The sequence below is a fragment of the Heptranchias perlo genome, chromosome 37 (genome assembly GCF_035084215.1).
Source record: "Heptranchias perlo isolate sHepPer1 chromosome 37, sHepPer1.hap1, whole genome shotgun sequence".
NCBI classification, from domain to species: domain Eukaryota; kingdom Metazoa; phylum Chordata; class Chondrichthyes; order Hexanchiformes; family Hexanchidae; genus Heptranchias; species Heptranchias perlo.
In genome coordinates, this window is record NC_090361.1 from 5,767,680 (window position 1) to 5,795,186 (window position 27,507).

General features: G+C 46.8%; 1 protein-coding gene across 2 annotated transcripts in view; it reads left to right on the forward strand.

Annotated features, from left to right (window-relative positions):
- Positions 1-24,856, forward strand: part of notch3 (notch receptor 3) — a 126,358-nt gene extending 101,502 nt beyond the window's left edge. The window contains exons 18-34 of one of the 2 annotated variants that reach the window (XM_067973025.1): positions 655-883; positions 3,374-3,575; positions 4,037-4,190; positions 5,635-5,819; positions 6,484-6,616; positions 8,070-8,321; positions 9,836-9,948; positions 12,327-12,868; positions 13,493-13,843; positions 14,367-14,515; positions 15,586-15,802; positions 17,715-17,817; positions 19,159-19,327; positions 20,272-20,576; positions 21,187-21,334; positions 22,095-22,192; positions 22,529-24,856. In XM_067973025.1, the coding sequence (XP_067829126.1) occupies positions 655-883; positions 3,374-3,575; positions 4,037-4,190; positions 5,635-5,819; positions 6,484-6,616; positions 8,070-8,321; positions 9,836-9,948; positions 12,327-12,868; positions 13,493-13,843; positions 14,367-14,515; positions 15,586-15,802; positions 17,715-17,817; positions 19,159-19,327; positions 20,272-20,576; positions 21,187-21,334; positions 22,095-22,192; positions 22,529-23,947 (4,769 nt within the window). In that variant the 3' untranslated portion in view covers positions 23,948-24,856. Of the gene's footprint in view, positions 1-654; positions 884-3,373; positions 3,576-4,036; positions 4,191-5,634; positions 5,820-6,483; positions 6,617-6,863; positions 7,332-8,069; positions 8,322-9,835; positions 9,949-12,326; positions 12,869-13,492; positions 13,844-14,366; positions 14,516-15,585; positions 15,803-17,714; positions 17,818-19,158; positions 19,328-20,271; positions 20,577-21,186; positions 21,335-22,094; positions 22,193-22,528 lie in introns of those variants that run through there. The other variant, XM_067973026.1, reaches the window with a different exon arrangement.
- The last annotated feature ends 2,651 nt before the right edge of the window (positions 24,857-27,507 follow it).

The window sequence follows — 27,507 nt, forward strand, 5'->3', positions numbered from 1 at the left end:
CTTTCACTGCTGTCAACACCTTGATGAGCCTTCTCCCCCAGGGTGCACAGAACCACACCATTGCACTTGCTCTGCATTAAGCACCTTGGGCTGTTTTTCTACATTAAAGACGCTATATAAATGCAAATTGTTATTGTTCAATTGTATCTCACTGTTATCAAGTTGTGCGTTCAAGTCCCACTCTGTAGACTTGAGCACAAAATCTAGACTTGACATTCCAGCGCCGGTACTGAGAGAGTGCTTCACTGTCAGAGGTGCTTTCTTTCGGATGAGACGTTAAACCGAGGCCCCCGCCTGCCCTCCCAGGTGGATGTAAACGATCCCGTGGCACTATTTCGAAGAAGAGCAGTGGAGCTCTTCCTGGTGTCTTGGCCAATATTTATCCCTCAACCAACGTCACTTTTTAAAAAAAAAACAGATGATCTGCTCGTTATCTCATTGCTGTCTGTGGGATCTTGCTGTGCGCACATTAGCCACTGCATTTCCTATGTTACAGCAATGACTACACTTCAAAAGCACGTCCTTGGTTGTAAAGTGCTTTGGGACATCCTGAGGTTGTGAAAGGCTCTATATAAATGCAAGTTCTTTCTTTCTTGTCTTGGTCCCAGGCCTACTATGAAGCACTGGCATTAATCACCGTTTTCCTCTTCCCAGATCCCTGTCTGAATGGCGGTGCCTGTTTGGACGGAGTGAACTCCTTTGTTTGTAACTGCATGCCCGGCTTCACGGGCACCCGGTGTGCCGATGAGATCAACGAGTGCCAGAGCAACCCGTGCCGCAATGGCGGCACCTGCACCGATTATGTCAACAGCTACACCTGTACCTGTAAGGCTGGGTTTAATGGACTGCACTGCGAGAACAATATTCCAGACTGCACTGAGAGGTGAGCGAGATATACCTGCCCTCTTAATGGAACCACACGAGCTTTAGGCCGTCTCAATCCTGCTGGGGGTAGGCATCGGCCCACAGCAAGGAACTGCTCTTAATTTAGCGCTGGTTGGGATTACCTTGACAACTTCACCCAGGGGATGACTGGTATGATAAACGGGAAACTATCATACTGCTACTGAGGTTTGTGGCTGGGGCCCATAATTGGCAGGTAACCAGGTTGTACCTGACCTGGGAATTAGGTATTTAATGGGTGGCTTCAAGTAGAATGTATTTCATTCTCCAGCATTGACTTCCCCTACTTTGAGCACAAAACTAACAAAATAAAAGTGCTGTATCGTCTTTTAAGGACCTCACTGACACAGTCAGTGGTTGCTTGAAAGCATCCCCATAGAAGGCCGATTTTATTGCACATAGAATAAAGAACAACACAGTAGCATTGTGAAGCTAGTGTCAGAGGAGCTCTACTCATATTTATAATTAAAATAAAACTTTACTGTGTGGCTCAGTGGGTAGCACTTTCACCTCTGAGTCAGAAGGTTGTGGGTTCAAGTCCCACTCCAGAGATTTGAGCACAAAATCTAGGCTAACACTCCCAGTGCAGTACTGAGGGAGTGCTGCACTGTCGGAGGTGCCGTCTTTCAGATGAGACGTTAAACCGAGGCCACATCTTCCCTCTCGGGTGGACGCAAAAAATCCCAGGACACTATTTCAAAAAAGAGCAGGGGAGTTCTCCCCAGTGTCCTGACCAATATTTATCCCTCAAACAATAGCACTAAAAACAGATAATCTGGTCATTATTTCATTGCTGTTTGTGGGACCTTGCTGTGCGCAAATTAGCTGCTGCATTTCCTCCATTACAATAGTGACTACACTTCAAAAATTATTTAATTGGCTGTAAAGCGCTTTGGCACATCCTGAGGTCGTAAAAGGTGCTGTATAAATGCAAGTTCTTTCTTTACTGGTAAAGTATTGATGATTCATTTGCTCAGAAAAGAAATGGAGGTGATCCCTGAGATAGTTATACAAAAAAAAAAGATCAAGATTAGAGACTGACACCTGTTGAAGTTCTGCTGCTGTGTCTGTTGGCTTCACTGGCCGAGCTGACTGATCAGGAACTGTGAATGTCCGAGCTCCACCTGTTGAACAATAGATAATTGCACACTGGCACCATGCCAGGACCTTCAGTCGTGATGTGGGCGTCTCTTACAGTGCATGTTTCAGACCTGCCTTGACCCTCTCAGCCAGTAGTAGATGATTAAAAACAACTTGCTTCAAAATCAGGTCATGCGGATGGATTTACATTTCTTAAAGGAAATTCCAGACCCTACACAACTTGGATTTAATACACTCACTACTCCCTTGGTAATGGGCTCCCAGCAGTCATATCCCCTCTCCTCTTCCCCCCCCCTCCCCCCCCACTTCACCAGCTTCTCTGCTGTCCTGAAAGTGCAATCCCATGTTGGGGTGCATTTGCACAAATGCTAACATCCTTCAGTTAGCTCACCTATGTGTCCATTCTTCATCTGTGCCCAGGCAGTGAATGTTATCAGGACCACCGTAGCTCAGTGGGCAGCACTCTTGCCTCTGAGTCAGAAGTTTGTGGGTTCAAGTCCCCCTCCAGAGGCTTGAACACAAAATAAAGGCCAACGCTCCTAGTGCAGTACCGAGGGAGTGCTGCACTGTCTGAGGTGCCGTCATTCGGATGAGGTGTTAAACCGAGGCCCTGTCTGCCCTCTCAGGTGGACGTGAAAGATCCCATGGCACTTTTCAAAGAAGAGCAGGAAAGTTCTCCCCGGTGTCCTGGCCAGTATTTATCCCTCAACCAACATCACTAAAACAGATTATCTGGTCATTTATCTCATTGCTGCTTGTGGGACCTTGCTGTGCGCAAATTGGCTGCCGTGATTCCTACATTACAACAGTAACTACAATTCAAAAGTACTTAATTGGCTGTAAAGCGCTTTTGGACGTCCTGAAGTTGTGAAAGGCGCTATATAAATGCAAGCCTTTCTTTCTTATTCAACTGTGTAATATCACACCCTAGCCTAATCTTGATGTCCCTACACGCTCTTTCTAGCAGGGATCGCTGGATAGATCAACAAGAGAAATTAAATAAACGTAAAGCACGTGGAACATGGAGATTGCCACATAATTGTAGTTCGGGTTCATTAAAGGCGTCTTTCTCAGTCATCTGATATTTGTGACAAGTGTCAGTCTGTCGCACGGTTGAATGAAGTTCCATAATCCATCAACAGTGTTACACTATTCTACTTATCAAATTACTACCCTTTAAAATATGTTCCAGAATATTCTAGAAATGCTGGTTATATGGTGATGAAATATCAGCAGTCAATTGGTTATTGTGCCTGTAGGCTGTGACTGTCTCAGACATCCCAGCAGAACCTCCACAATGGTAAAGCCTGATATAGGACAGAACTGCTTCAAAACAAAAGATGAATGTTAATTTTACTCTTTCTTTCAGCTCTTGTTTCAACGGAGGGACCTGTCTAGACGGCATTAACTTGTACAGCTGTCACTGCCGATCTGGTTTCACTGGTTCCAATTGCCAGAATGATATCGACGAGTGTGACTCTCAGCCATGTCTAAATGGTGGGATGTGCATTGATGGGCTGGAGTCCTACAGGTGTACCTGTCCCCATGGGTACACAGGTGACCGGTGTCAGGTGAGGATTTGTTTATTGCTACATCCCTCTCCTGTACCTGCCTCAGTCCTGAAGGAAGTCTCAGGATCTGATGAATATAAGCAGGACTTTGAGCTGCTTGAAATTGGAAAATGCTCATTAATTGCGGTCTGAGCATACCCGTTAACTGCGTCGGACTGTGCCCGTTAACCACGGTCGGACTGTATCTGTATCCCTTATCATTTTTGCATATCATGGGACACTAGCTATACTGTACAGTTGGCGGCAGTGAGGACGGACGCTCCCTCACGATGAAGGGCGAGAGTGAACCCGGGCTGGTCTTTCTCGCCCATCTCTAAGCAGTTGGTTACAAAGTGGCATTGGCGGAGACCCGAGAGTAGACCTGGGTTAGCGTATACTGTCACAGAGACTGAGAAGAAAAGGTCAAACGATTGAATAGAACTTTCTGGCTTTGATGGAGATCTTTTCTTTTCCTCACATAGATCACTATGGACTGGTGCAGCATGTCCCCCTGTAAGAATGGCGGCCGATGCCGGCCAAGGAGAATGTCGTTTACCTGTGAGTGCGCCAGCGGTTGGACAGGACGTTACTGCGACATCCCCAATGTGTCGTGTGAAGTGGCGGCATCGCAGAGAGGTAGGAGGAGTGAGAATTAAGTCGCCCCTGCAATGAGACATCCAGTGTAAGCAGGTTGGATAATGCACGAACAGCCTCGAGGATTCAAAACATTAAGTTGCATTTATACAGCGCCTTTAACATAGTAAAATGACCCGAGGTGCTTCACGGAGCACAATCAGTCAAAAATTGACACTGAGCCACGTAGAGATATTAAGACAGCTCGGTCAAAGAGGTAGGTTTTAAGGAGCGATTTAAAGGAGGAGAGAGAGGTGGAGAGGTTTTAGGGAATGAATTCCAGAGCTTAGGGCCGAGGCAGCTGGAGGCACAGCCGCCAATGGTGCGCCGAAAGAAATCGGGGATGCCCAAGAGGCCAGAATTGGAGGAGCGCAGAGATCTCGGAGTGTTTTAGGGCTGGAGGAGGTTACAGAGATAGGGAGGGGGGAGACCACGGAGGGATTTGAACACGAGGATGAGAATTTTAAAAACGAGGCGTTGCTGGAATGGAAGCAAATGTAGGTCAGCGAGCACCAGGGGTTCAGCCCAGACAGACCTCCCCGCCAGCTGGGAAGGTCCTCAGTGAAGTAAATCTGGGCATTGTCTTCCCAGTCCCCAGTTGGTGCTAATCCACAGCATGAAGCATAGTTCAGCTTCAATTGGCAGTCTCACTGTGAGAAACCAGGAGAGTGACTGGCATGGAAAATGGAAATGTCACACTAACATGGAGGGAGCTTCATTCTAACTGTGCTATACTGTACCTGACCTGGGAGTGCCTATTGCTTAATATCGTGTCAGCCGTGGCTCAGTGGGTAGCCTCTGAGTTAGAAGGTTGTGGGTTCAAGTCCCACTCCAGAGGCTTGAGCACGAAATCCAGGCTGATGTTCCAATGCAATACTGAGGGAGTGCTGCACTGTCGGAGGTGCCTTCTTTCGATGAGACGTTAAACTGAGGCCCATTCACCCCCCTTTGGATTGGTGTAAAAGATCCCTTGGCACTATTTCGAAGAAGAGATGGGGAGATTGCCCCAGTGTCCTGGCCAATGTGTGTCCCTCAACCAAGATATTATCATGTTGCTGTTTGTGGGATCTTGCTGTGTCCAAATAGGCTGCCACGTTTCCTACATTACAACTGTGACGACACTTCAAAAGTACTTAATTGGCTGTAAAGCGCTTTGAGACATCCTGAGGTCGTGAAAGGTGCTATATAAATGCAAGTTCTTCCGTTTTTTAATGTTGACATTGAATGCCAGAAGTGGGAAAGTGCACCAATCCCCAACACTAAACATCCTGCCCCCTAATGTTAAAAGCAGCTCTCCCATTTCTACTGAAACAGGCTTCTTGCACTCTAATTCCACTTTTACCAGCTTAGAATCATGTAGATTTTGTGTTTTTAAAAGGGAAAGCTGATGTGAAAGCAAATACTTGCAACTCTTATGGATTCATTTCCTTTCTGCTTTTTACAAAAGGTGTGGCTGCAACTCAGCTTTGCCACCATGGAGGCTCGTGCTTCAGTGCTGGGAACGCGCACTACTGCGTCTGTCCAAAGAGTTACACCGGCAGCTACTGTGAGACCGAGGTTGACCAGTGTGCCTCCAACCCATGTCACAACAGTGCCACCTGCAGGAGCTTCATCGGAGGCTACATGTGTGAGGTAAGCAGTGATGTTTAGCACAATGCTATGGCTCAAAGGTTCATTTTTAAATACCACCAGCAAAGGACCTACAAACAGATGCCACTAACTCTCTCATTTTTAATTGATGGGAACTAGTGCTCTCTGTCGTATTAATACAAAAATGCCTGGAAAAATCGTTGCAGGTTCCCTAAGAAACAAAATGCTGGAAATACACAGTGCGTCAACGTCTGCGAAGAACAGTTAATCGTTCTTAACTTCTCTTGTTAGATGCTAACGGACCTGCAATGTATTCCCAGCATTTTTGTTATATTAATACAAGTTCTTTCTATCTTTCTTTCTTTCTTTCTTTCTTTACTAACGTTTGGTGGATAGGCATCTGCCTGAGCTGCTCCTTATCCACTCACCAGCAGGTGTCTGGGTAATCGCTGCCCCCCACCCCGTGCACCCAACCCCCCATTTTGTCTGTGCTCCTCTCAATCAAGAACCATTCGGCCGCCCCTGTTCAGCGTTTGGGAGTTGCAGATGCCAACCCGCATCGTCCCACTCTGGCATCAGGCATGGGACTGCCAATGTCCTGCTGCCATCAGCTGGCAAACTAGCAGAAACATCTCTGGACGTCAAGCTGTAAAGCAAACGTTCATTGCTTCAAAAGATTAATTGAACTTTGGCGTCTTTCCCTCAGTGCATGCCGGGCTACAAAGGGAAAACCTGCAAGTTGGAGGTGAACGAGTGTGAGTCGAACCCGTGCCAGAACGGAGGAACTTGCTTGGACCTGATAGGCCGCTACATCTGCTCCTGTCCACCAGGAACTCTGGGTAAGACTGTTTGCCTCCGCACGCAAGGAAGACGCAGGGGTCTGTTACTGAGGGCGATGCAGGAGGTTGTTACTTAGTTCAGTCCGACGCAGTGTTGCACAATAACAAAGAAAAAGAGGAGAGTTGAAAGGATTTTGGTTGCGTAAGTTCTGCAATTTTTCCGGGTTAATTGAAGATTGAATGCGTAGCATAATGATGTTCCTTTGGCCTCTGGATTCTGAAGTGATCTTGGTTCCATTTTCCTCAGGTCCGATTCCAGGCTCTTTGAACTGAGATTTCCCAAGCAGATCTGGACTCTGGAGTTAAATTGCCTCCAGAAACAAGGCTGAACTGGAACTATACAAAAATGGAATGATGATTTTCAATGTTTGTTTCTTCCTCTGTGTTTGGCCGAAACTCAAGTTATTTAATCTCCCTGTTCCTCTTCTCCTTAAGTAGCTTTCTGTGTCAGAACAGTTTATTGTACAATTCACAATTATTTTCCAAGATCAAGGTTTTGAAGCAAATGTCTATAATATTGAACCTGATCACACAAGGTTACTGGAAGAACATTCTGGAGAGATGAGAACTTTGTTACCTTAGACTTGTCTGAGCGAGACCCAACTATGCCCAGCTCCCTGGGGTGAGAGGGAAGTGCTGTACCAAGGAGTAAGGATTGCAAATCTTAACAGGTGTCACTTGTACTACACCTCACATTAAACAGCTTTGAGATTCACGTCTGTGGTGCATTTCCATTTTGGATATGTGAGAATATCAATATGTTTTTACATTGTTTTTAATACAGAACAAAGACACGACAGTTAATGTAGGCAGAATTAGTTTAAGCTGTATGCTGGCAGATCCTATCTTTTCATCACAATGACACTCCTGAGTAAAGTCATAGTTCAGGAAGAGCAAAGATAAGAAGCAACAGTTGCTAAGGTAACATTGGAATAGGGCGGTAACATTGGAACCGGAAGATAACATTAGATCTCAGCAAGAATTAGACAATGTAGACTTGTTTTTAAAATGTTACAAAAGAGGGATACAAAGCAAAAGTTAGTTAGGAACTTTAGCTCCCTCCGAAGAGAAGAATCATGAACGGCTTTGGATAAGCTATTGCTCGTGATTCCCAGAGAGTTCTTTACACGAGTTTTCTAGATGGAGGGCTGCGTGTGCAGCTCTGTATGTGGCCTTAAGATGAATGTTTTGAAACAATAATAAATGTAGTGAATTGTCAGACATATTGCTGTCTCCAGCTTCCGTGAATCTGTTATTAAAAGGATAAGAATCTGTTATTAAAAGGATAAGGATTATCCAACTGGAATTTCAACCCAAGGTCTAATCCACGCATCTGTCCCTCTCTGACCCCTTACCATTCTACTGTACCCAAACTCAATTCCCACAGCTTGTTATGAAGTCTTTACTAAAAGTACTTGGGCTGTCTTTGACTGCTTGTAATTGTCTTTCTCAGGCGTACTTTGTGAAATTAACGAAGATGACTGCGGCCTCTCGCCAGGCACGAACGTGCCCAAGTGTATGAATAATGGGACCTGCGTGGATAGAATCGGTGGCTACACCTGCAACTGTCCCCCCGGGTTCACTGGCGATCGGTGCGAAGGCGATATTAACGAGTGCCTGTCGAGCCCTTGTAACCCGCCGACTACCATCGACTGTGTCCAGCTTCCTAACGATTACCAGTGCGTGTGCAAGCCCGGCTTCACAGGTCAGTGCGACAACTGTACCCTAGCAAGGCAGTGATTTAAGGTCATCAATTCTCCCAGTTGCCCAGTCACACACGCTTGCACCCGCGCACACTCTCTTGCTCGCTTTCCCAACTACCCATTGCATTGCTCACAATAACCCAGTTTTGCATGGGTGCTCGCTTTCTCACTCATTCTGATTAAGTCTGTTGCATGCACCCATATGTACACTCTAATCCTGCCTGTCCTTTCTCTTGCTCACACCACAGACGGTTTGGAATAATCCCGTCCACACACACACTTCTTAATCTAGTCTCTCTCTCTCTCTCTCTCTCTCTCTCTCTCTCTCTCTGACACATGTACTGTAGGAGGTGCTGACACTTGTTAAAGTGCTTTTATATTGTACATGTCCCATCAGCTGCTCTTTGAAAGATCAAAGCACCAATGACCTCATTCCACCAGTAGTGCAGATACACTTGTGAACTCTGCCAAGTGATTTGGCTCCATTACTGCTCAGTTTCTGATGAAGAATGGCGCCCATTGGAAATATAAAAGGGGAAGTGGCAATTTATCAGAAGGCCACTCTCAGAACCAGAGCAGCGTACATAGAATTACATAGAATTTACAGCGCAGAACCAGGCCTTTCGGCCCAACCGGTCTGTGCTGGTGTTTACGCTCCACGTGAGCCTCCTCCCACCCTATTTCATCTCACCATATCCTTCTATTTCTTTCTCCCTCATGTAATTATCTAGCTTCTCCTTAAATAAATCTATGCTATTCACCTCAACTACTCCATGTGGTAGCGAGTTCCACATTCTTACCACTTTTTTACCTGAATTCCTTATAGGATTTATTAGTGACTATCTTATATTTATGGCTCCTAGCTCTGGTCTCCCCACAAGTGGAAACATCTTCTCTACCTCCACCCTTTCGAACCCCATCATAATTTGAAAGACCTCTTTCAGGTCACCTCTCGGCCTTCTCTTTTCTAGAGAAAAGAGCCCCAGCCTGTTTGGTCTTTCCTGATAGTTGTCCCCTTTCAGTTCTGGTATCACGCTTGTAAATTTTTTTTGCACTTTCTCCAGTGCTTCTATATCCTTTTTGTAATATGGAGACCAGAACTGTGCACAGTACTCCAAGTGTGGTCTAACCAAGGCTCTGCATAAGTTTAACTGAACTTCTCTACTTTGGAATTCTGTTCCTCTAGAAATGAACATCAGTGCTTTGTTTGCACTTTTTATGGCTTTGTTAACCTGCGTTGCTACTTTTAATGATTTGTGTATCTGGTGTAGAAGTGCTTTTATTGAAAACATTTGCAAACCTCCTTTGTTTGCCTAACCCTGCGATGAGGTGACCTACCTTTAAAATGTCACCACTTGCGAGCACCACTGTTGCAACAAAGAATTATGATGCAAGGTTGCTGTGGCTGCTCCCTCTGCTTGTGATGAGGGCGGTGACCCTTCGACCTCTGCCAGCTCCGGCGCCCTTCGACCCCCAGAAAGCCTGGTTTATTCTGTTTTTCCCTCATCTCTCGTAGGTCGCCAGTGTCAGAGTGTCATTAACATGTGCGAATCTCAGCCCTGTCAGAATGGGGGCCACTGCAAAATCACAGTGAACACACCGCTCGGCTATACCTGCAAGTGTCAACAGGTGAGTGACAAAAAACAACCAGACCCATTGAGATTGTGTTGGAAACCGTCCCTTTCTGGTGAGATGTGCCTCATCCCTTTTTTCCCCTCTCAATCCTAAAAAAAAAAACTTTTATTGGAGAAGCAGTTTTTCCAGTGGTCTTTCCCTATGCCCCCACCACCAATGGCTCTGTCTGGAAGTGCTCTGCCCAACTGTGCAGAGTTAGCTAATCTCCACTGAGGTGGGGGTAGGAGTACATTTGACCTCAGTGCCCCTGAGTGAGGGGGGGCGGTGGGGGATGGAGATCAGCCAGGGTTCCTGCTCCTGGTTGCTACCCACAGCTCTGGTTGCTGGGCGAGGACAGGACGAGGCTCGGTTGGGAATGCCTCTTGCGCTCCAACAGTCGAATACATTGAGTTACAGCGAAACAACAGCACAGAAAGAGGCCATTCGGCCCAAGAGGTCTATGCCGCCTTTTATGCTGCACACGAGCCTCCTCCCTCCCTACTTCATCTAACCCTATCAAGATACCCTTCTATTCTTTTTCCCCCATGTGCTTATCTAGCTTTTCCTTAAATGTAACTATGCTATTCGCCTCAACTACTCTTTGTGGTATGAGTTCCACATTCTTACCACTCTTTGGGTAATGAAGCTTCTCCTGAATGCCCTATTGGATTTAATAGTGACTATTTTATATTTTTGACCTCTAGTTTTGGGCTCCCCCACAAGCGGAAACATTTTCTCCACGTCTATCTTATCATCTTAAAAACCTCTATCAAGTCACCCCTCAGCCTTCTCTTTTCTAAAGAAATGAGCCCCAGCCTGTTCAGCCTTTCCTGATAAGTATATCCTCTCAGTCCTGGTATCATCCTTGGGAATCTTTTTTGTACCCTCTCCAATGCCTCTATATCCTTTCTAGCATATGGAACCCAGAACTGTGCACGATACTCCCAAGTGTGGTCTAACTAAGGTTCTATACTTTGTTGCTTTTCAATTCTATCCCTTTAGAAATGAACCCCAGTGCTTGATTTGCTTTTTTTTATGCCTTATTAACCTGCGTCGCTACTTTGTGATTTGTGTATCTTTGCTCCTCCACCCCATTTAGGTTCTTATTATCCAAGGAGTATGTGGCCTCTTCATTCTTCCTACCAAAATGCATCACCTCACACTTATCTATATTGAAATTAATTTGCCAATTACATGCCCATTCTGCAAGTTTACCAATGTCCTCTTGCATTTTGCTGCAATAGCTCGACAACACTAATTGTCTGGATTCACCCAAGCAGAGTGGCCACTTGAGCAAGGTAGCAGAGGGGAAGCAGCCTCTATGAACCCAGTAACTCACCAAGACTTGGAGAGGAGGGGAGAATATTGGGGACAGGGAGGAAGAAAGGAATGTGATCTGATGGAGATGAGGAGGAACCCATACTTCTTTTCTCTTTATTCATTTTCGAGATGTGGGCATCACTAGCAAGGCCGGCATTTGCTGCCCATCCCTGCTACAACTGAGTGACTTGCTAGGCCACTTCAGAAGGCAGTTAAGAGTCAACCATGTGTGGGACTGGCGTCACATATAGGTCCAGACCGGGTAAGGACGGTAGGTTTCCTTCCCTGAAGGACGTTAGTGAACCAGTTGGGTTTTTAATGACAATCCGACAGCTTCACGGTCACTTTTACTGATACCAGTTTTTTATTTCTGGATTTTTGTTTTAACTGAATTCAAATTCTCAACCCACCATGGTGGGATTTGAACTCGCGTTCTCTGGATTACTACAACAACAACTTGCATTTATATACTGCCTTTAACTTAGTAAAACGTCCCAAGGTGCTCCACAGGAGCGTTAGCAAACAAAATTTGACACCGAGCCACATAAGGAGATATTAGGCCAGGTGAACTAAAGTTTGGTCAAAGAGGTAGGTTTTAAGGAGCATCTTAAAAAAGGAGAGAGAGGCGGAGAGGTTTAGGGAGGGAAATCCAGAGCTCAGGGCCCAGGCAGCTGAAGGCACGGCTGCCAATGGTTGAGCGAAGAAAGTCGGGGATACGCAAGAGGCCAAAATTGGAGGAGCGCAGGGATCTCGGAGGGTTGTTGGGCTGGAGGAGGTTACAGAGATAGGGAGGGGCGAGGCCACGGAGGGATTTGAAACGTAACGATGAGAAATTTTAAATCGAGGCATTGAGGGACCGGGAGCCAATGTAGGTCAGCGAGCACAGTGGGTGATGGTGAGTGAACAGGACTTGGTGCGAGTTGGGATACGGGCGAGCAATGTAACATGTAACTAGTCCAGTAACACATAACCACTACATCACATGGTGCATGAACTGTTCCTCGGTGATTGGATGACTTGTGAAGTGAACTCGCTTGTGAGTGTTATTAACCTGCGTTTGTTTTTCCTTTCAGAGCTACACTGGGCCCAACTGCGAGCGCAGCATCCTGACCTGCCAAGAGCTGGCCTGCCAGAATAGTGAGCTGTGCATCGACTCTCCCATGGGAGCCCGCTGTACCTGTCCCCCAGGCTTTGCCGGCCTGGCCTGCCACCTCCCCGCCAACAATACCTGCAGTGGCGGCCGGCCTTGCCGCAACGGCGGTGTCTGCAAGCCCAGCCGGCAGGCCCCTTTTTACCAGTGCCTGTGCCCGAAGGAGTTTGGCGGCAGGCACTGCGAGGTGCTGAGGAGGTATACCCCTCCTCCCAAGGAGCCCGCCTGCTCCAACCAGGAGTGCCACCGGAGGGCGGGCGATGGCTACTGCGACCGGGAGTGCAACACGCACGCTTGCCAGTGGGACGGAGGGGACTGCTCGCTGTCGGTCGACGACCCCTGGAGGGAGTGCAGCTTTCAGCAGTGCTGGCGCTACTTCAACAACAACATCTGTGACGAGTTCTGCAACACCCGCGAATGTCTGTACGACAACTTTGACTGTCAGAACCAAGAGAGAACCTGCAAGTAAGTTCAGGCATGAAGCTGTACAGCCCAGCAGGACCAGTCAGCCTGTTAGCATAGGGGTTAATACATTTTAGCGTCCCACAGGCTGCAGATTTGAATCCCAGGAGTCACTTACCTTTTTTCTCTCTCTCTCTCTCTCTCTCTCTCTATCTCTCTCTCATATATATAAAATGTTTTGCCTGAATTTCATCTCTCACTCCAGAAAGCATCACACATATGAAGTCTGTCACACTAGCACCTGAATGTTTCAAATCTTATATTCATGTAATAGCGACAAATCACAACAAAACAGTTCTGGAACCTACCAGTGAACAAACAACATCTTTTTAAAAAAAAAAAATTAACTAAAAAAAAAAGTTAACTTTTAATTGATAGCGAGATGTGGCTCACAGCAAACTATCCTCTAGTTGACCCCAGGATGTGCCTACTCACAGAATTAGACTTTGTGGCCTTAAAGGGACGAGTTTGATTAAAGGCAACTGCACCTTGGTAGCAGAATAATACATCATATATTACATGGTCTAATGCTTTTGTCCTTTATAAGCAATGCCACAAGGAGATATGCTGATTTTTAACACAAGACATGCCTGGAATTTCTCCCTTTGTGTGTTTTTTTTACGCCAGCCCATTATACGAGAAGTATTGTGCCGATCACTATGCCAATAAGCGCTGCGACCAAGGCTGCAACAACGAGGAGTGTGGCTGGGATGGTCTGGACTGCGCCCCCGATGTGCCAGAGCGTCTAGCCGAAGGGACCCTCATCGTCATCGTGCTGCTCCCACCAGATGAGCTGCTGAAAAGCAGCACCAACTTCCTGCAGAAGCTGGGCTCCATCCTGCGTGCCACGCTGCGCTTCAAACTGGACAGCAGCGGGCAGTACATGATCTACCCGTACTACGGCAGCAGCTCGCGGCTCAAGAAGCGCAGCGTGCCACGGGGCAGGATGCCGCGAGAGCTTGGGCAGGAAATCATAGGGTAAGAGATTTCGACATGTCCCACTTGGTTCTTGTTAACATGAATGGAGCTTGGATTCCAACCCGTTCAAGGATTCCCTGAACAAAGCCTTCCTACTGAGATTGGTAGAGACACAGAAATGGAGAAAGCTGCAAGGACACAGAAATACCAGGGAGAGAAGGGGCGTGGGCAGGGAGAGATGGGCCAGATAGGGAGAAGGACCAGGTTAGAGCAATGGGCCAGATAGGGAGAAGGACCAGGTAGAGCAATGGGCCAGATAGGGAGAAGGACCAGGTAGAGCAATGGGCCAGATAGGGAGAAGGACCAGGTAGAGCACAAACGAGCTCCAGCTAGAGGAAATGTCCCAGAGGACATAAAGATACCAGACATCCTGGGAGAAGGTCACAGAGGCAGCCAGGGAGAAGGCCAGAGGACACCGAGCAACCGTGCCTCATTCCTTATTTATCTCTATCTGAATTATATTATTGTTTGATTTGTCCCAGTACCTGTGGTTATAGTCTGAAGTTGTGCTTTGTCCTGCCAGGTCGAAGGTGAATCTGGAGATTGATAATCGTCTGTGCCTCCAAGGAGCAGGAGAATGCTTCCCAACGGCAGAGAGTGCGGCTGCCTACATTGGTGCTTTGTCTGCGGTTGGTAACCTGCACTTCCCCTATCCCATCAAGGATGTCGACAGTAAGTGTCTTACTCTCTAATAACTTGAAAATTTAGTACGAGCAAAACTATTCCTTCAAATTGTCTTTGATTGAAAGTCAAGGCTTGGGTTCCATCTCTATAAAGCTTCCCTACGGAGAACTGGCTACTTCTGAGGTAATTGACCAGGCTTTCAATCCCCTCCACAGGTTGGTACTTGGGACAAGTGTAATGAATTATAAGCCAATAAATGACTCTGCTTTCACTGGGTGCAATAATAGATATATACCCTATACGTCTGATTATAAATCACAGCTCCCTGCATGTCTGGTTCATCTGAATGCTGCGCAGGAATCTATTGCAACTTGAAAAAACAGAAGCCCATTCGAGCCATCAAGTGCACGCCTTCCATTGCTGATGGACAGCTGCCTCAATCATGGGTCCCACCCACCCACCCAAGAACTCTACGCTTTCTTCCTAATCCATGTGTGAATTAAGCAGTTCTGCGAAATACCTCTCCAAACCTCAGTCCCCTTTGTGGACTGCTAATGATCCTTTTTAACAATATCTATTGACCCAGAATTAACTACATTTTCTGGTACTCTATTTCAAGTACTCTATGGGGAAAGGAGCAAATTCTTCGAGTCCTTGCTCTCAAGTCTTGTTGATTTTGTTATTGAGTATAGAGGAGGGGCTTATACACCATTGTTTACGGTACCGTGGTCTCAGTAACGCTATCATTTTGCCTCCTAACTGCAATCTAATTCTCTTATTATAGTCCGTCTGTGAATCACGTGACCATATTGTCTGCCATGAGGACATCACAGCCTCCAATCAGTGATAATTGCAGCTCTGCATTTGATAGTCATAATTTTCATTTCACCGAGACCCTAAATGTGACAAATAGCAGAGCGAGCAAATGGTTGTAATTTAATCAAGGGGTTCAGATGGCCATAAGCCGCTGGGGTCCGCGCTGTGGTGGCTTGTGACAGCATCTGAAGCACTGGGTTAAGTGACCGTCTCTGTACTGACGCCCCAGGCAGTTTGTCACTGCGATGAATATTTCGCTTTAACCCCGGCCCGCTCTCACGCTTCTTTGTGTGTTTCTCCAGGTGAGCTCCTGTCACCGCCGGCGCCCCCCATGAACCTTCTGCCGCTAATGATCGTGGCCGCAGTCATTCTCACCGTCATCCTGATCCTTGGGGTGCTGGTGGCGAGACGCAAGCGGGAGCAGAGCTTGCTGTGGTTCCCAGAGGGCTTCACTCTCAAGAAGGACAGCAGCAACAAGAACCGGCGGGAGCCCGTGGGACAGGACGCGCTGGGGATGAAGTAAGGATCGTAGGCCGTAATTAGTGGGCCTTGTCAAAATTACAACGGAGGATGTTTTCTGCAATGATCCTTGGCATTCTCATTTTATTTACTGAGACACTAGGTGAAGGGCCTGAGGCATACAGTGCAGGACAGCACCAAGGTCACAGAGAATAGAACATAGGACGAGGTACATCAAGATGCTGTGCTGAGGTGACCCCTAAGTTTGAGTTTTAAAAGTCAGGGAGGTGAGGTGACCCGCAACGTGAGTCTTAAAAGCTACAGTGGAGAGTTCACAATTTTACGGTTCTAAGAAAGATTAACTCATAGTAGGAGCTGGGATAAGTCTTGATTTCAGCATAGTGAGGATACAGGAAGGAGCTAGAGTGAGATGGCATGTTTGTAGCTTGGGAGGAATGAAAGAGAAAAGTTTCAAGATTATAATGTGGACTGATACAGTTGACCCTGGTGAATTGTTCACTATGGTGTAGGGTTTCATTGCCGGGAACAGGGGTTAGGAGTGAGAAGGGAATTCAGGTGGAACTTTTTTTATCCAAAGGTTAATAGTTGTGGAATAGGTTACCAGGGAAGGCCGTTGAAGTGAACTGTATAAATTCTGATTTAAAGTCTTCATGCAAACCTTTACCCATCAGCCAAATGCTTTTACATGAAGATGATATTTCTTTAGTGTCCGCAGAGAATCCGAGTGGTGAATTTTTATTCCATTTTAAATGCGGCGGCAAGAGTGTTCCAGTGTTGTGCCCCCTTGTGTGCAAAAACACAAATACAGGGTTCACTATCAGCCCCAGAAACAAGGTGACTGGAATATTCAATTTGGCAAGATTCTGGCCATGCCCATTGGCACTCTGTTGCATCTTACTTTGCTCTAATTGGCCACCAGGGTGAGGTTTGAGAGGTGGGTATCCTTGTTATAGTTGAGTACCAGTTTGGCTCAGTGTCAGAACTCTGAGTCGGAAGGTTTTGGGTGCAAGTCCCACTCCAGGACTTGAGCACATCATCCCGGTTGAGCTTTCAGTGCAGTACCGAGGGAGTGCTGCATTGTTTCGGGTCTCCACCTTTTGGATGAAACGTTAAACTAAGGCCCATTCAGTTGGATGTAAAAGATCCTATGGCACTATATTGTAGAGTAGGGATTATTCTTCATTGTTCATTATCCTTCAACCAACGTCAGCACAACAGATGAATTAGTCATTTATCTCATTTGCTGTTTGTGGGACCTTGCTTTGTGCAAATTGACTGTTGCCCATATAACAACAGTGACTACATTTCAAAAGCAGTTCTTTGGCTATGAAATGCTTTTGGGAATCCTGAGGACGTGAAAGGCTCTGTAGAAAGGCACTTAGTTTGTTCATTCTTCTGGCTCTGCCCTCTTGTTATGTTCCCCCTAATACAAAAGAAAACTCCAAGCATAAAATAAGATGAGCATTGCCTGTCCATTGTACGCCAGTTAGTATGGATTCCTGCTGGCACTAACCAAGCACATGATTTATACGATGAAAGAGTTCGAGGGATCAGTGCTTCCATTGTATAAAAAACATTTTCACACCATAGTTACCATAAAATTTGGATGATGGGACCCCATCTCTGTTTAGTAAAAATGTTTTGGGTTCTCAGCCGGAAGACTACGACATGCCTGAGTGCCCCTGGGCTGGAGAGGAGAAAAATCAGCCAGGGATCCCCCTCCTGGTTGCTATCCACTGAACCCTGCTGGGAAGTGCATGTGTGTGGATCTTTGAGATGGGCACTGGCTTCTACTGAGAACCCAACGCAACTGCGCAGTGCGGGCTCACGTACGCAGTTGCTACGATACGTTTCAAAGAGTCTTTTTCTGGTCACCCCATGAGACACGATGGCAGCAGACCTACATTTGTGGAGCAGTTTCACAACTTGACGTCCTAATGTTTCTCACCAGGCACATCTCCAAATCCATGGTGGAGGAGGGTCTGATCAGCGAGCGGGACCTCCAGACTGAACAGTGGCTGGACACGGAGTGCCCCGAGGCAAAGCGACTCAAGGTGAGGACTGTCTCCATTTCCTTACACTATACGAGTTGCACATCAACATTGCACAACTTCCTCCACCCATGCAGGACTCCACAGTCTACATTGGGTGTTATGAATGGGATAATGAGTGTTGTGACCTTTTCGTTGAGTTTGAACACACTCTTTTCAGCTCTGGGACCTAGGTTCCATCCTAGACTGATGGAACCAAATTTTTCTCTGTCTCTCTCCCTTTCTCTTTGCTGGTCCTAATCCTACATGAAATGTCTTTGGGCAGTCTCAATTCACTTCGATGCAGCACTAATCGAGAACCTCACTCAGAAAGGGCGTCTGGTTGGCTGGAATTGGAAATATCTCACTGGTACAGTTGGCGCCCCTCTTCTAAGGCTGGTGTTGAGATAAACTGTTGGGCAGTGTAGAGGGAGCTTTACACTGAATCCTACACCTGCTATACCTCTAGTTCCCTCTACCGTACAATCATCACTACAGCTTCTGGTTATTGGTCAAACCTCAAACATACTGGTGACAATAGACAAGGTGCATTGTTAGCTGTGTGTGGAACTGCTTTACCTGGCCTAGGAGTGACTGGTACTTTAACTGGATGCAGTTTGGAAATCTCTCGCCTTCTCTCCTCACTTTCATAACTTTTGAACTAATCTACAAGATAGTTCACATTGTCTGTCAGTTTACTAACATTGCTATATCCACATATCCACACAAGCCCTGATGTGTTATTCAATTTTTAACCCATTTTTCCTTTATAATTCTCCTGCCTCTCTTTTCTCCCAGCCCTGGGCTTCATTGCCTGCGCTCTCACACAGGCCAATGGCAATGCTGCTGGGAGATGTTAGAGAACAGACTGACATCACCTCTGGTTTTCTTTCCTTCCCTGAGGGGCGGAGAAGGCCCCTGTCTCCACTTGTAGCTACCTGTCTGGTAGCACAACCAAGATCAGAAGTCATAGTGTCAGTGGGGAGGGGGACACAATCTTAAAATTAGAGGCAGGCCTTTCAGGAGTGAAATCAGAAAGCACTTTTTCACACACAGGATAGTGGAAATCTGGAACTCTCTTCCCCCAAAAGGCTGTGGATGCTGGGGGTCAATTGAAATTTTCAAGACTGAGATTGACAGATTTTTGTTAGGTAAGAGTGTCAAGGGATATGGATCTAGGACAGGTCAATGGAGTTGAGGTACAGATCAGCCATGATCTGATTGAATGGCGGAGCAGGCTCGAGGGGCTGAATGACCTACTCCTGTTCCTATAAGGAGGGGGGAGAATCTGAGGCACACATGAACATTCTGCCCATCCATTAGCACATCAGTATGCTGCATCATTCTGTGTGACATATTCCTTAGGTGGAAGAGCCAACCACACTGTCGGATAACGAAGACACGGTCGATTGTCGGCAATGGACTCAGCACCACCTTGCTGCGGCAGACATCCGAATGCCACCCTCCATGGCCCTGACCCCGCCTCAGGGAGAGTTTGATTCTGACTGCATGGATGTGAACGTCCGAGGCCCAGGTACTTGTCCTTTAGGATCCTTAATGGTCGAACTGCAGAACCGAGCAAAGGCTTAGTCCATAAGAGAGTAGCTTCCTAGTCCTTTATTTGTGAAATGCTTTATATGCTGTGGCAGTAAACCATACAGACCCGAAGGTCCCAATTTCCATTCCCAGGTTCACCTGCCAACTTCTGGTTACACAGCAGCAGCAATGGCTAACATCTAGAAGCGGGTTGTCTGCATGTTTGTTTGACCAGAGATGGCATGTGACATGGGGCGGGGGGCAAATTGCAAGATGCAGGACGGCTCCAAGAGACATATGCTTGGCTTGGTCTGATCAGAGTCAATGAACTGGGGAGAGCTGAGAGAATGGGGACCACAGGGCCAGCAGTCCACTGGGTGGTGATCAGGAGCAATAAAAAGTGGCTACTTTTCCTCTCCCCTTGCCCTCCCTAACCCCAGGGCACTGAGGCTAATTGTAACACCACTACTGCTATGCAGAGTGAGATCAGCTAACTTTGTACAGACCAGGGACCAAACCCTGGAAATTATGGTCTTGTTGGCTCAATAACACCAAGGAACCTCTTTACCCAGAGAGTGGTTAGAATATGGAACCCACTACCACAAGGAGTAGTTGAGGTGAATAGTATAGATGCATTTAAGGAGAAGCTAGATAAGTACATGATGGAGAAAGGAGTACAAGGATATGCAGATTGGGGGAGATGAAGTAAGGTGGGAGGAGGCTCGTGTGGAGCATAAACACCGGCATGGACCTATTGGGCTGAATGGCCTGTTTCTGTGCTGTAAATTCTCGGTAACCTGTCGTTGGCTGGCAGTTTTCTATGTGAACGTCACAGAAGTACCACTTATATTTAGTTGCGAATCTATTCATGAATAAAATGAATAAAGCACTAAAAAGGTAATGCTGTTCAGATGAGAACCGTTTTGTGTTTTGTGTATTTAGATGGTTTCACCCCATTGATGCTGGCCTCGTACTGTGGTGGAGGACTGGACACGGGTTTGGCAGAGGAAGAGGAGCAGGAGGACTCATCTGCCAACATCATCTCAGACCTCATCTACCAGGGAGCCAACCTCTGCGCACAGACTGACCGGACCGGAGAGACCGCCCTCCACCTGGCTGCCCGCTACGCACGGGCAGATGCCGCCAAGCGGCTCCTCGACGCGGGCGCTGACGCCAATGCTCAGGACAACACCGGCCGCACCCCCCTCCACGCTGCAGTCGCTGCTGATGCGCAAGGCGTCTTCCAGGTAACATTATGGAACCTAGTGGCTCGGTGCCACTAATCATAACCTAATCAATCCTTTTGATTAGATTCTCGTCTGTAATTCACTCCTGGTATCCATTATTCTATATATTAATCATCTCAACTCTCGATTAGATTCCACCCTGTAACTCATTATCATAGAATCATGGATTGATACAGCACAGGAGGAGGCCATTCGGCCCATCGTCCCTGTGCCGGCTCTTTGGAAGACCTATCCAATTAGTCCCATTCCCCTGCCCTTTCCCCATAGCCCTGCAAATGTTTCCCCTTCAAGTATTTATCCAATTCCCTTTTGAAAGTTACTATTGAAATCTGCTTGTGCCCTTCAATTCCCAGTATCCATTATTATTCTATACACAAAGCATCTGAACCCCTTGTTTAAATTTCAGCCTGAAGATCACCCCCTTGTATCCATTACTCTGTGATTGTGATGATACGATCAAACCAGATCTGAGTTTGTGAAGAGCCATGTCAAGATGCCACTAAGACCTGAGGTGGTTTTTGTACAAATTGTTGCTGAGCTTATCAAGTTAGAAAGTTTGGCTTTAGCAGATGCACCAAAGGTGAATTCTGTATTGTTCCCTCTCCGCCAGATCCTAATAAGAAATAGAGCCACGGACCTGGATGCGCGTATGGTCGACGGCTCCACCGCCCTAATTCTCGCGGCCCGGCTTGCCGTCGAAGGAATGGTCGAGGAACTAATAGCGTGCCATGCTGATGTCAACGCTGTCGATGAGATAGGTATGTTCGAGACCCCTGGGGCTGTACACAAAGTTATCTACTCAAACTATAATCCAGGGCCACTGGATCAAATGTCTATCAACACCAACAGCAACACAACAACTTGTATTTATATAGCCCCTTTAGCATAGTAAAAACGTCCCAAGGCATTTCACAGGAGTGATTATCAGACAAAATTTGACACCAAGCCACATAAGGAAATATTAGAACAGGTGACCAAAAGCTTGGTCAAAGAGATAGGAGTGACTGAAAGGAGGAAAGAGGCGGAGAGGTTTAGGGAGGAAATACCAGAGCTTATGGCCGCCAATGTTGGAGCAAAGGAAATTGGGAATGTGCAAGAGGCCAGAATTGGAGGAGCGCAGAGATCTTGGAGGGTTGTCGGGCTGAAGGAGGTTACAGAGATAGGGAGGGGCGAGGCCATGGAGGGATTTGAACACAAGGATTAAAATTTTAAAATCGAGGCATTGCTGGACCGGGAGTCATTGGAGGTCAGCGAGCACAGGGGTGATGGGTGAACCGGACTTGGTGCGAGTTAGGATATGGGCAGCAGAGTTTTGGATGAGCTCAAGTTTACGGAGGCGGATTGGTGGGAGGCCGTTCAGGAGAGTGCCCCACTCTCATTGTGTCTGACACGGACACATGCTGTCTTGCAAAGGTGGTTCTTCACACTCAGCAAAGGGTCTGAGCTTTGACAACATTCTTGCTTGCTGTTATGAGCTGGATCATTGTAAATAATTCTACTTTTTGTCTGGATGTTTAGGTAAATCAGCCTTGCACTGGGCTGCAGCGGTGAACAATGTTGATGCCACTCTGGTCCTACTGAAGAATGGAGCCAACAAGGATATGCAGGACAGTAAGGTGAGTAAAGGGCTTGTTACTTCTCATAAATATCAGAGGCACACTCTCAATTCTTCAATCTAGGCTCCATGAATGGCAATGGTTATGCCCCCTTGTTCTGGACTCACCAACCAGAGGAAATAGTTTCTCTCTATGTACCCTATCAAATCCTTTAACCATCTTAAACACCTCAATTAGATCACCCCTTAATCAAGGGAATACAAGCCTAGTCTATGCAACCTGTCCCCATAATCCTTTTAGCCCTGGTATCATTCTAAATGTGATAATACTCTGTGCTGTAAAGCAATGAGATTCTCTTGCATTCTTTCTTACGATCAGAAAACCTGTATTTTTCAGGAGGAGACGCCTCTCTTCCTGGCTGCCCGGGAAGGAAGCTTTGAAGCTGCAAAGATGCTGTTGGATCACTTTGCCAACCGAGACATCACGGACCACATGGACCGATTGCCGCGGGACATTGCGCAGGAGCGGATGCATCACGACATTGTGCAGCTGCTGGACGAGTGCAACACTGTGCGAAGCCCTCAGGAACCAGGCGGTCACATGGGCAGCCATTCAATGTCCCCCCTCATGTGCCCGCCCAACAGTTACATGACCAACTTAAAGCAAACCCCCCAAGGAAAGAAAACGAGGAGGCCCAGCTCGAAGAATTCAGGCTCGGGGAATAATGGCAACTTGACCAAGGATGCAAAGGAAGCAAAGGCCAGGAACAAGAAGTTGAGTTTGGATTGCCAAACCTCCCTCATGGAAAGTTCGGTGACATTGTCTCCAGTAGACTCATTGGATTCGCCGCGTGCCTATATTACCAACCCCACATCCCCAGTCATGACCCCCTCTGGAATCTTGCATCCTGCTGGCTCCTTGTCCGTGCTCGCCACCCCTCCAGTAAACGGTATTCTGGAAGGTCCCTTCACCGTCTCCTTGGCTAGACTTGGCGATCTTGGAGACATTGCTGCTCAGAACACTGCCATTTTGTCCATGAACCACATGCAGCCTCGTCTCTCAATGTCTCAAGTCGCTGGCCAGCCCAGCTGCCTTCTGAATGGCGGTAGCCTCGGTCTGAATGTTGGCATGGTAAGCCCCATCACCACTGTACCGTTTGAGTGGCAAACGAGGATTCCCAGTTCGCAGTGCAACTCTGTAATCAACGTGGTGCAACAGTCCGCTGGGGCCCATGCCAACATGCGCCAGCAAAGTCAAGCCTTGCAGCATGGCTTGGTGCTGCAGAGCCACATGTCCATGGGGAATGGGCCTCAAATGATCAACCAGCAGAGTCCAGTCAAGCCCCAGAATCCAGTCGAGCAGCAGACAATTTCTCAAGCTTCGCAGGGACAGCAGAGGTGTGTCCCTTCCGCTAGTAGTCATTCGCTCCAGCAGAGCCTGCTGCGGAGTGAGATGGCGCGGATACCAGACCGCTGCAACCAATCAATCTCTCCGCAGGAAGCCCCGCCCTCCCAAGCCAACGTGCCGCCATTTTTCAAGCAGCATAGCAACACCGCTGCCGAGGACTACCTGACCCCCTCTTCTAAACACAGCTACACGTCAGGGCACGATAACACACCCAAACATTACCTCCACCTGAAGAATGAGCACCCCTACCTGACACCGTCGCCTGAATCACCCGAACAGTGGTCCAGTCCATCTCCACATTCCATGTCTGATTGGTCAGACTCTACCCCCAGCCCTGCCATAATTGGACATCAGGCCCAACTGCAGCACATGACTGAACAAGCGACCAAAATGCAAGTTTTTGCGTAAAATACGTCATTCATTCGTTCTTTTCTTAAGAAAAGTCTCTATAGGATATTAGAACCTGGGCTATTTTTTTTGCTATTCCTCCTTTCATTGTCTTAAAGAGACAGTCACGAAGTAGCCGACTGCTGTAACACTCACCGGATCGAAAATGGAGTCGTCTTTTGGTTTCGATTCCTTTTGAAACAAAAAAATTGGTGAGAAGGAAAGTTTTTGATTTGTTCCTGTCTCGCTGTGATCACTGCCTTTACCCGTACGTGTTTGGGAATCAGCAGGGGCTGGGTGGAAAATGGTGCAGCCTGTTACATGTTTATTGTTCTCCTGGACATGCCTCTTCAAATATGTCTCTGAGCAATAAAAGCCCTTCGTTTTTTTCCTCTGTATTACTGGACTTCACACGCTGTCTGTTGGTTTGACTGATGCCTGCCATTCTCCGGTAACCGTCTGTTACTCTAGTTTTGCTGAGGTGTGCCAGGTTTTTGTCCGGGATTGCCATTACCCACTAAAGAGGATCCGAGAAATTACCTCAGAACAATTTGGGCAGGAGGCCTCAGGCGCTGCATTTGCCGCTGCCTTTCCTGAATAAGGGACACCTCACACTACATAACTTATCTGTTACAGGAAGTTCTGTTCCTTCTCTTTGGAACACAGAGGTAGCCTGAAGGTTTTCCAATGATCTGCAATCAGTAACCATTCCAAAATAACCAGTTGAAAAACCCCTATGGCAATTGTATTTCAAGCAACGCAGAAGCTAAGAAAACTGTCAAAAACCATTGAATCCTCAAGACACCCCGTCATTTCATTTATATATAAAGCAATTAATATGAGAGTTTTTAATGCAAGTTCTTTCTCTCATGGTCTGTTCTCTTTTTTTAATCCTCTATAAGCTTTTCTAAAAGTTACTGCCATTGGAAATTACGATGCTGTCAGAGTGTCATTGTATGATTATTTAACTGTTTCAAGATCAAAGGAACGCTGTTATTTTGTTTTCACTGTTAAGTTCTTCCAGTATAAGGAGGAAGCCTGTGAGACTTTTCCAAGAATTGTCAAGAATATAGGCAGTGCTGTAGGAGGCCAGAGCATAGAACAAATGGACTTAAAACCCAATCGAGTCAAAACGGACCGTATCAGAGCAGAACTGACTCAGGCCATACGGTTTAGAGTTACCCAGTGTGTAACAGACCAGGGCCGTATCATCAGTACAGTCCCTTGGGTTACTTCAGAGGATCCACATACTGTCCAGGCCTCAAAATGTCAGATATGTTCAGAGTTGATGGTTACCTTTCGGCAGGGCTCCTGAATCAATAACTCTTTGCGTACTTTTAATTGTAACAGATCTTTTTTTTAAAGAAGAGAAATGTCAATTATTCTGTACTTTTTAAATTGGTGTAATTTGTTGGAAGGTGGAGGTGATATTGCTCTATAGAGAAGGTGATTGATGAGTGCAGCTGGAAAATAAGAAGTCTGATAAAGTTCGCTCATTAACTGAGCATTGAACAGATAACCCAGCTCTGTTGGTGGGAGTGAATCTAGCAAGTCTGTGGAGATCTGAGATTTGGCTTAAATTCACTGATTAGAAAGACTTGTTCCTGTTCACATGCTTGATTGGAGCAGGAGCTTCGAAACCACTGCTGCCCCAGGTCGGGGCTTTGAATCGGGCCGTACAACCCCTGCTACAGGCAGAACGCTCGAAACAGGCCATACCACGATTTTAAAATTCTCATACTTGTTTTCAAATCCCTCCATGGCCTCGTCCCTCCCTATCTCTGTAACCTCCTCCAGCCCTAAAACCTTCCGAGATCTCCGTGCTCCTCCAATTCTGGCCTCCTGCGCATCCTCCATTTTTATCGGTTAACCATGGGTGGCTGTGTATTCAGCTGCCTAGGCCTTAAGCTCCGGAATTCCCTCCCTAAGCCTCTCCGCCTCTCTACCTCTCTCTCCTCCTTTAAGACGCTCCTTAAAACCTACCTCTCTGTCCTAATACCTCCTTACGTGGCTCGATGTCAGATTTTGTCTGAAACCGCTCCTGTGAAGCGCCTTGGGACATTTTACTACCTTAAAGGCGCTATATAAATGCAGGTTGTTGTTACTCCTGGAGTCTTGTTAAGCAGCAAGTCTAGGTGAGCCCAGTGACAGGTACTGTAACAGTTAACACCTGAGTCTACCTGTTCGTTAAAATCCTACATTTAATGATCTAATACAATTAGCAAAGGGATTACGGAGATCCAATCTGAATTTGAAGTTGATCACCCTTCAATCTAATGATGCCCCGCATTTAAAACCTGTGTTCAATTTTACTGCCAGTTCTCCCTCCTGCCAATCACACCAAGAGTCTAACGTCACTCTGATATCAGGTGCCACAAGACCCTCGCAAGTAACTTTGGGCACAGAGGAATTGCTGCGTTTATTGGAAGGGCAGCTCTCCAAGCTGGGGGCAGTCAATATGGTGATTCACCAACTCTGTCTACAAGTACCCGTCAGAAAGAGTGTAGAGATGTCTTGCTATTATTGCTGGAGCTTTTGAGCCAAAAGAGCTTGCACAAGTGTTTGGCCAAGAAGTGGGTGTGTGTGTATCTGGTGGGGCCAGCCATTCCGAGACGTTAACAGACTGTGCACGCGATAGATGCAGAGATTATCATTTTTTATGAAGTTGTATGAGAGGAGGGTCACTTTTTCTTTAACGGTTAGTATTCGACAACCCCTCCTCCCCGCCCATCCTGTCTCTGCATTGTGTCCAGTGACTGTCCTGCAACAGGTCTGTCCCATAGGATTACCACCTCGAAGTTGGACACACACGATCTGCATCAAACCCGCACAGTCACTGTTCAGCTAGAGTTGCCAACTCTGGTTGGACGTATTCCAGGAGGTTTCATCACATCATGCCCTCCAGCCGCCTGCCCCCTCACTGCCGCCATTGACCATCCAACATGTCCATCCTCACGATGCACCGCCTTTCACAGCAATCAGAAAACTCTTTGTTACCCGATTGGATGATTCTGTTAGGCAAACAGCCGCTTTCACATCTCCGATATTTTTGTAAGTAAAAATGAAAGTGTTAAAAGAAATTTTTTTTAAAATATATTTTGTAACACCCCTATGATTTTTTTTCCTCCCTGGTTGCTTGCAGCAGTGCCCTGGATATTAATCTTTAATTCCTGGAGACTCCAGGATAATCCTGGAGGGTTGGCAACCCTAAGTTCAGCACTGCTGACCCATCTTGCACTCAATGCAAGAAGATGTAAAAAATCAAGAACGGCAACAACACAGCATCAACCCCCCCCTCATATTAATTAAACTCCTGGGAGCAGTGTGGGTGGGGTTCAATAGGTTGACTTGTGAGGTGCAGCCAATTCTTAAGCTCCTGCCTGTGAGGTGGGGGTTTAACAACCTCACTGACGGAAGAGAATTAGTTTCTCTTCACTGCCATCCTTCACCTCCAGGTGCAGCTAGACTTTGTTTCCGAGAATTAATTTACTTACAAAATCAACTTGGAAGAAAACGTGAGTTTGATGTTTCAGTAACGTTCAATAAAACTGCCCACAGCCAAAAAAAAAATCACAATAACA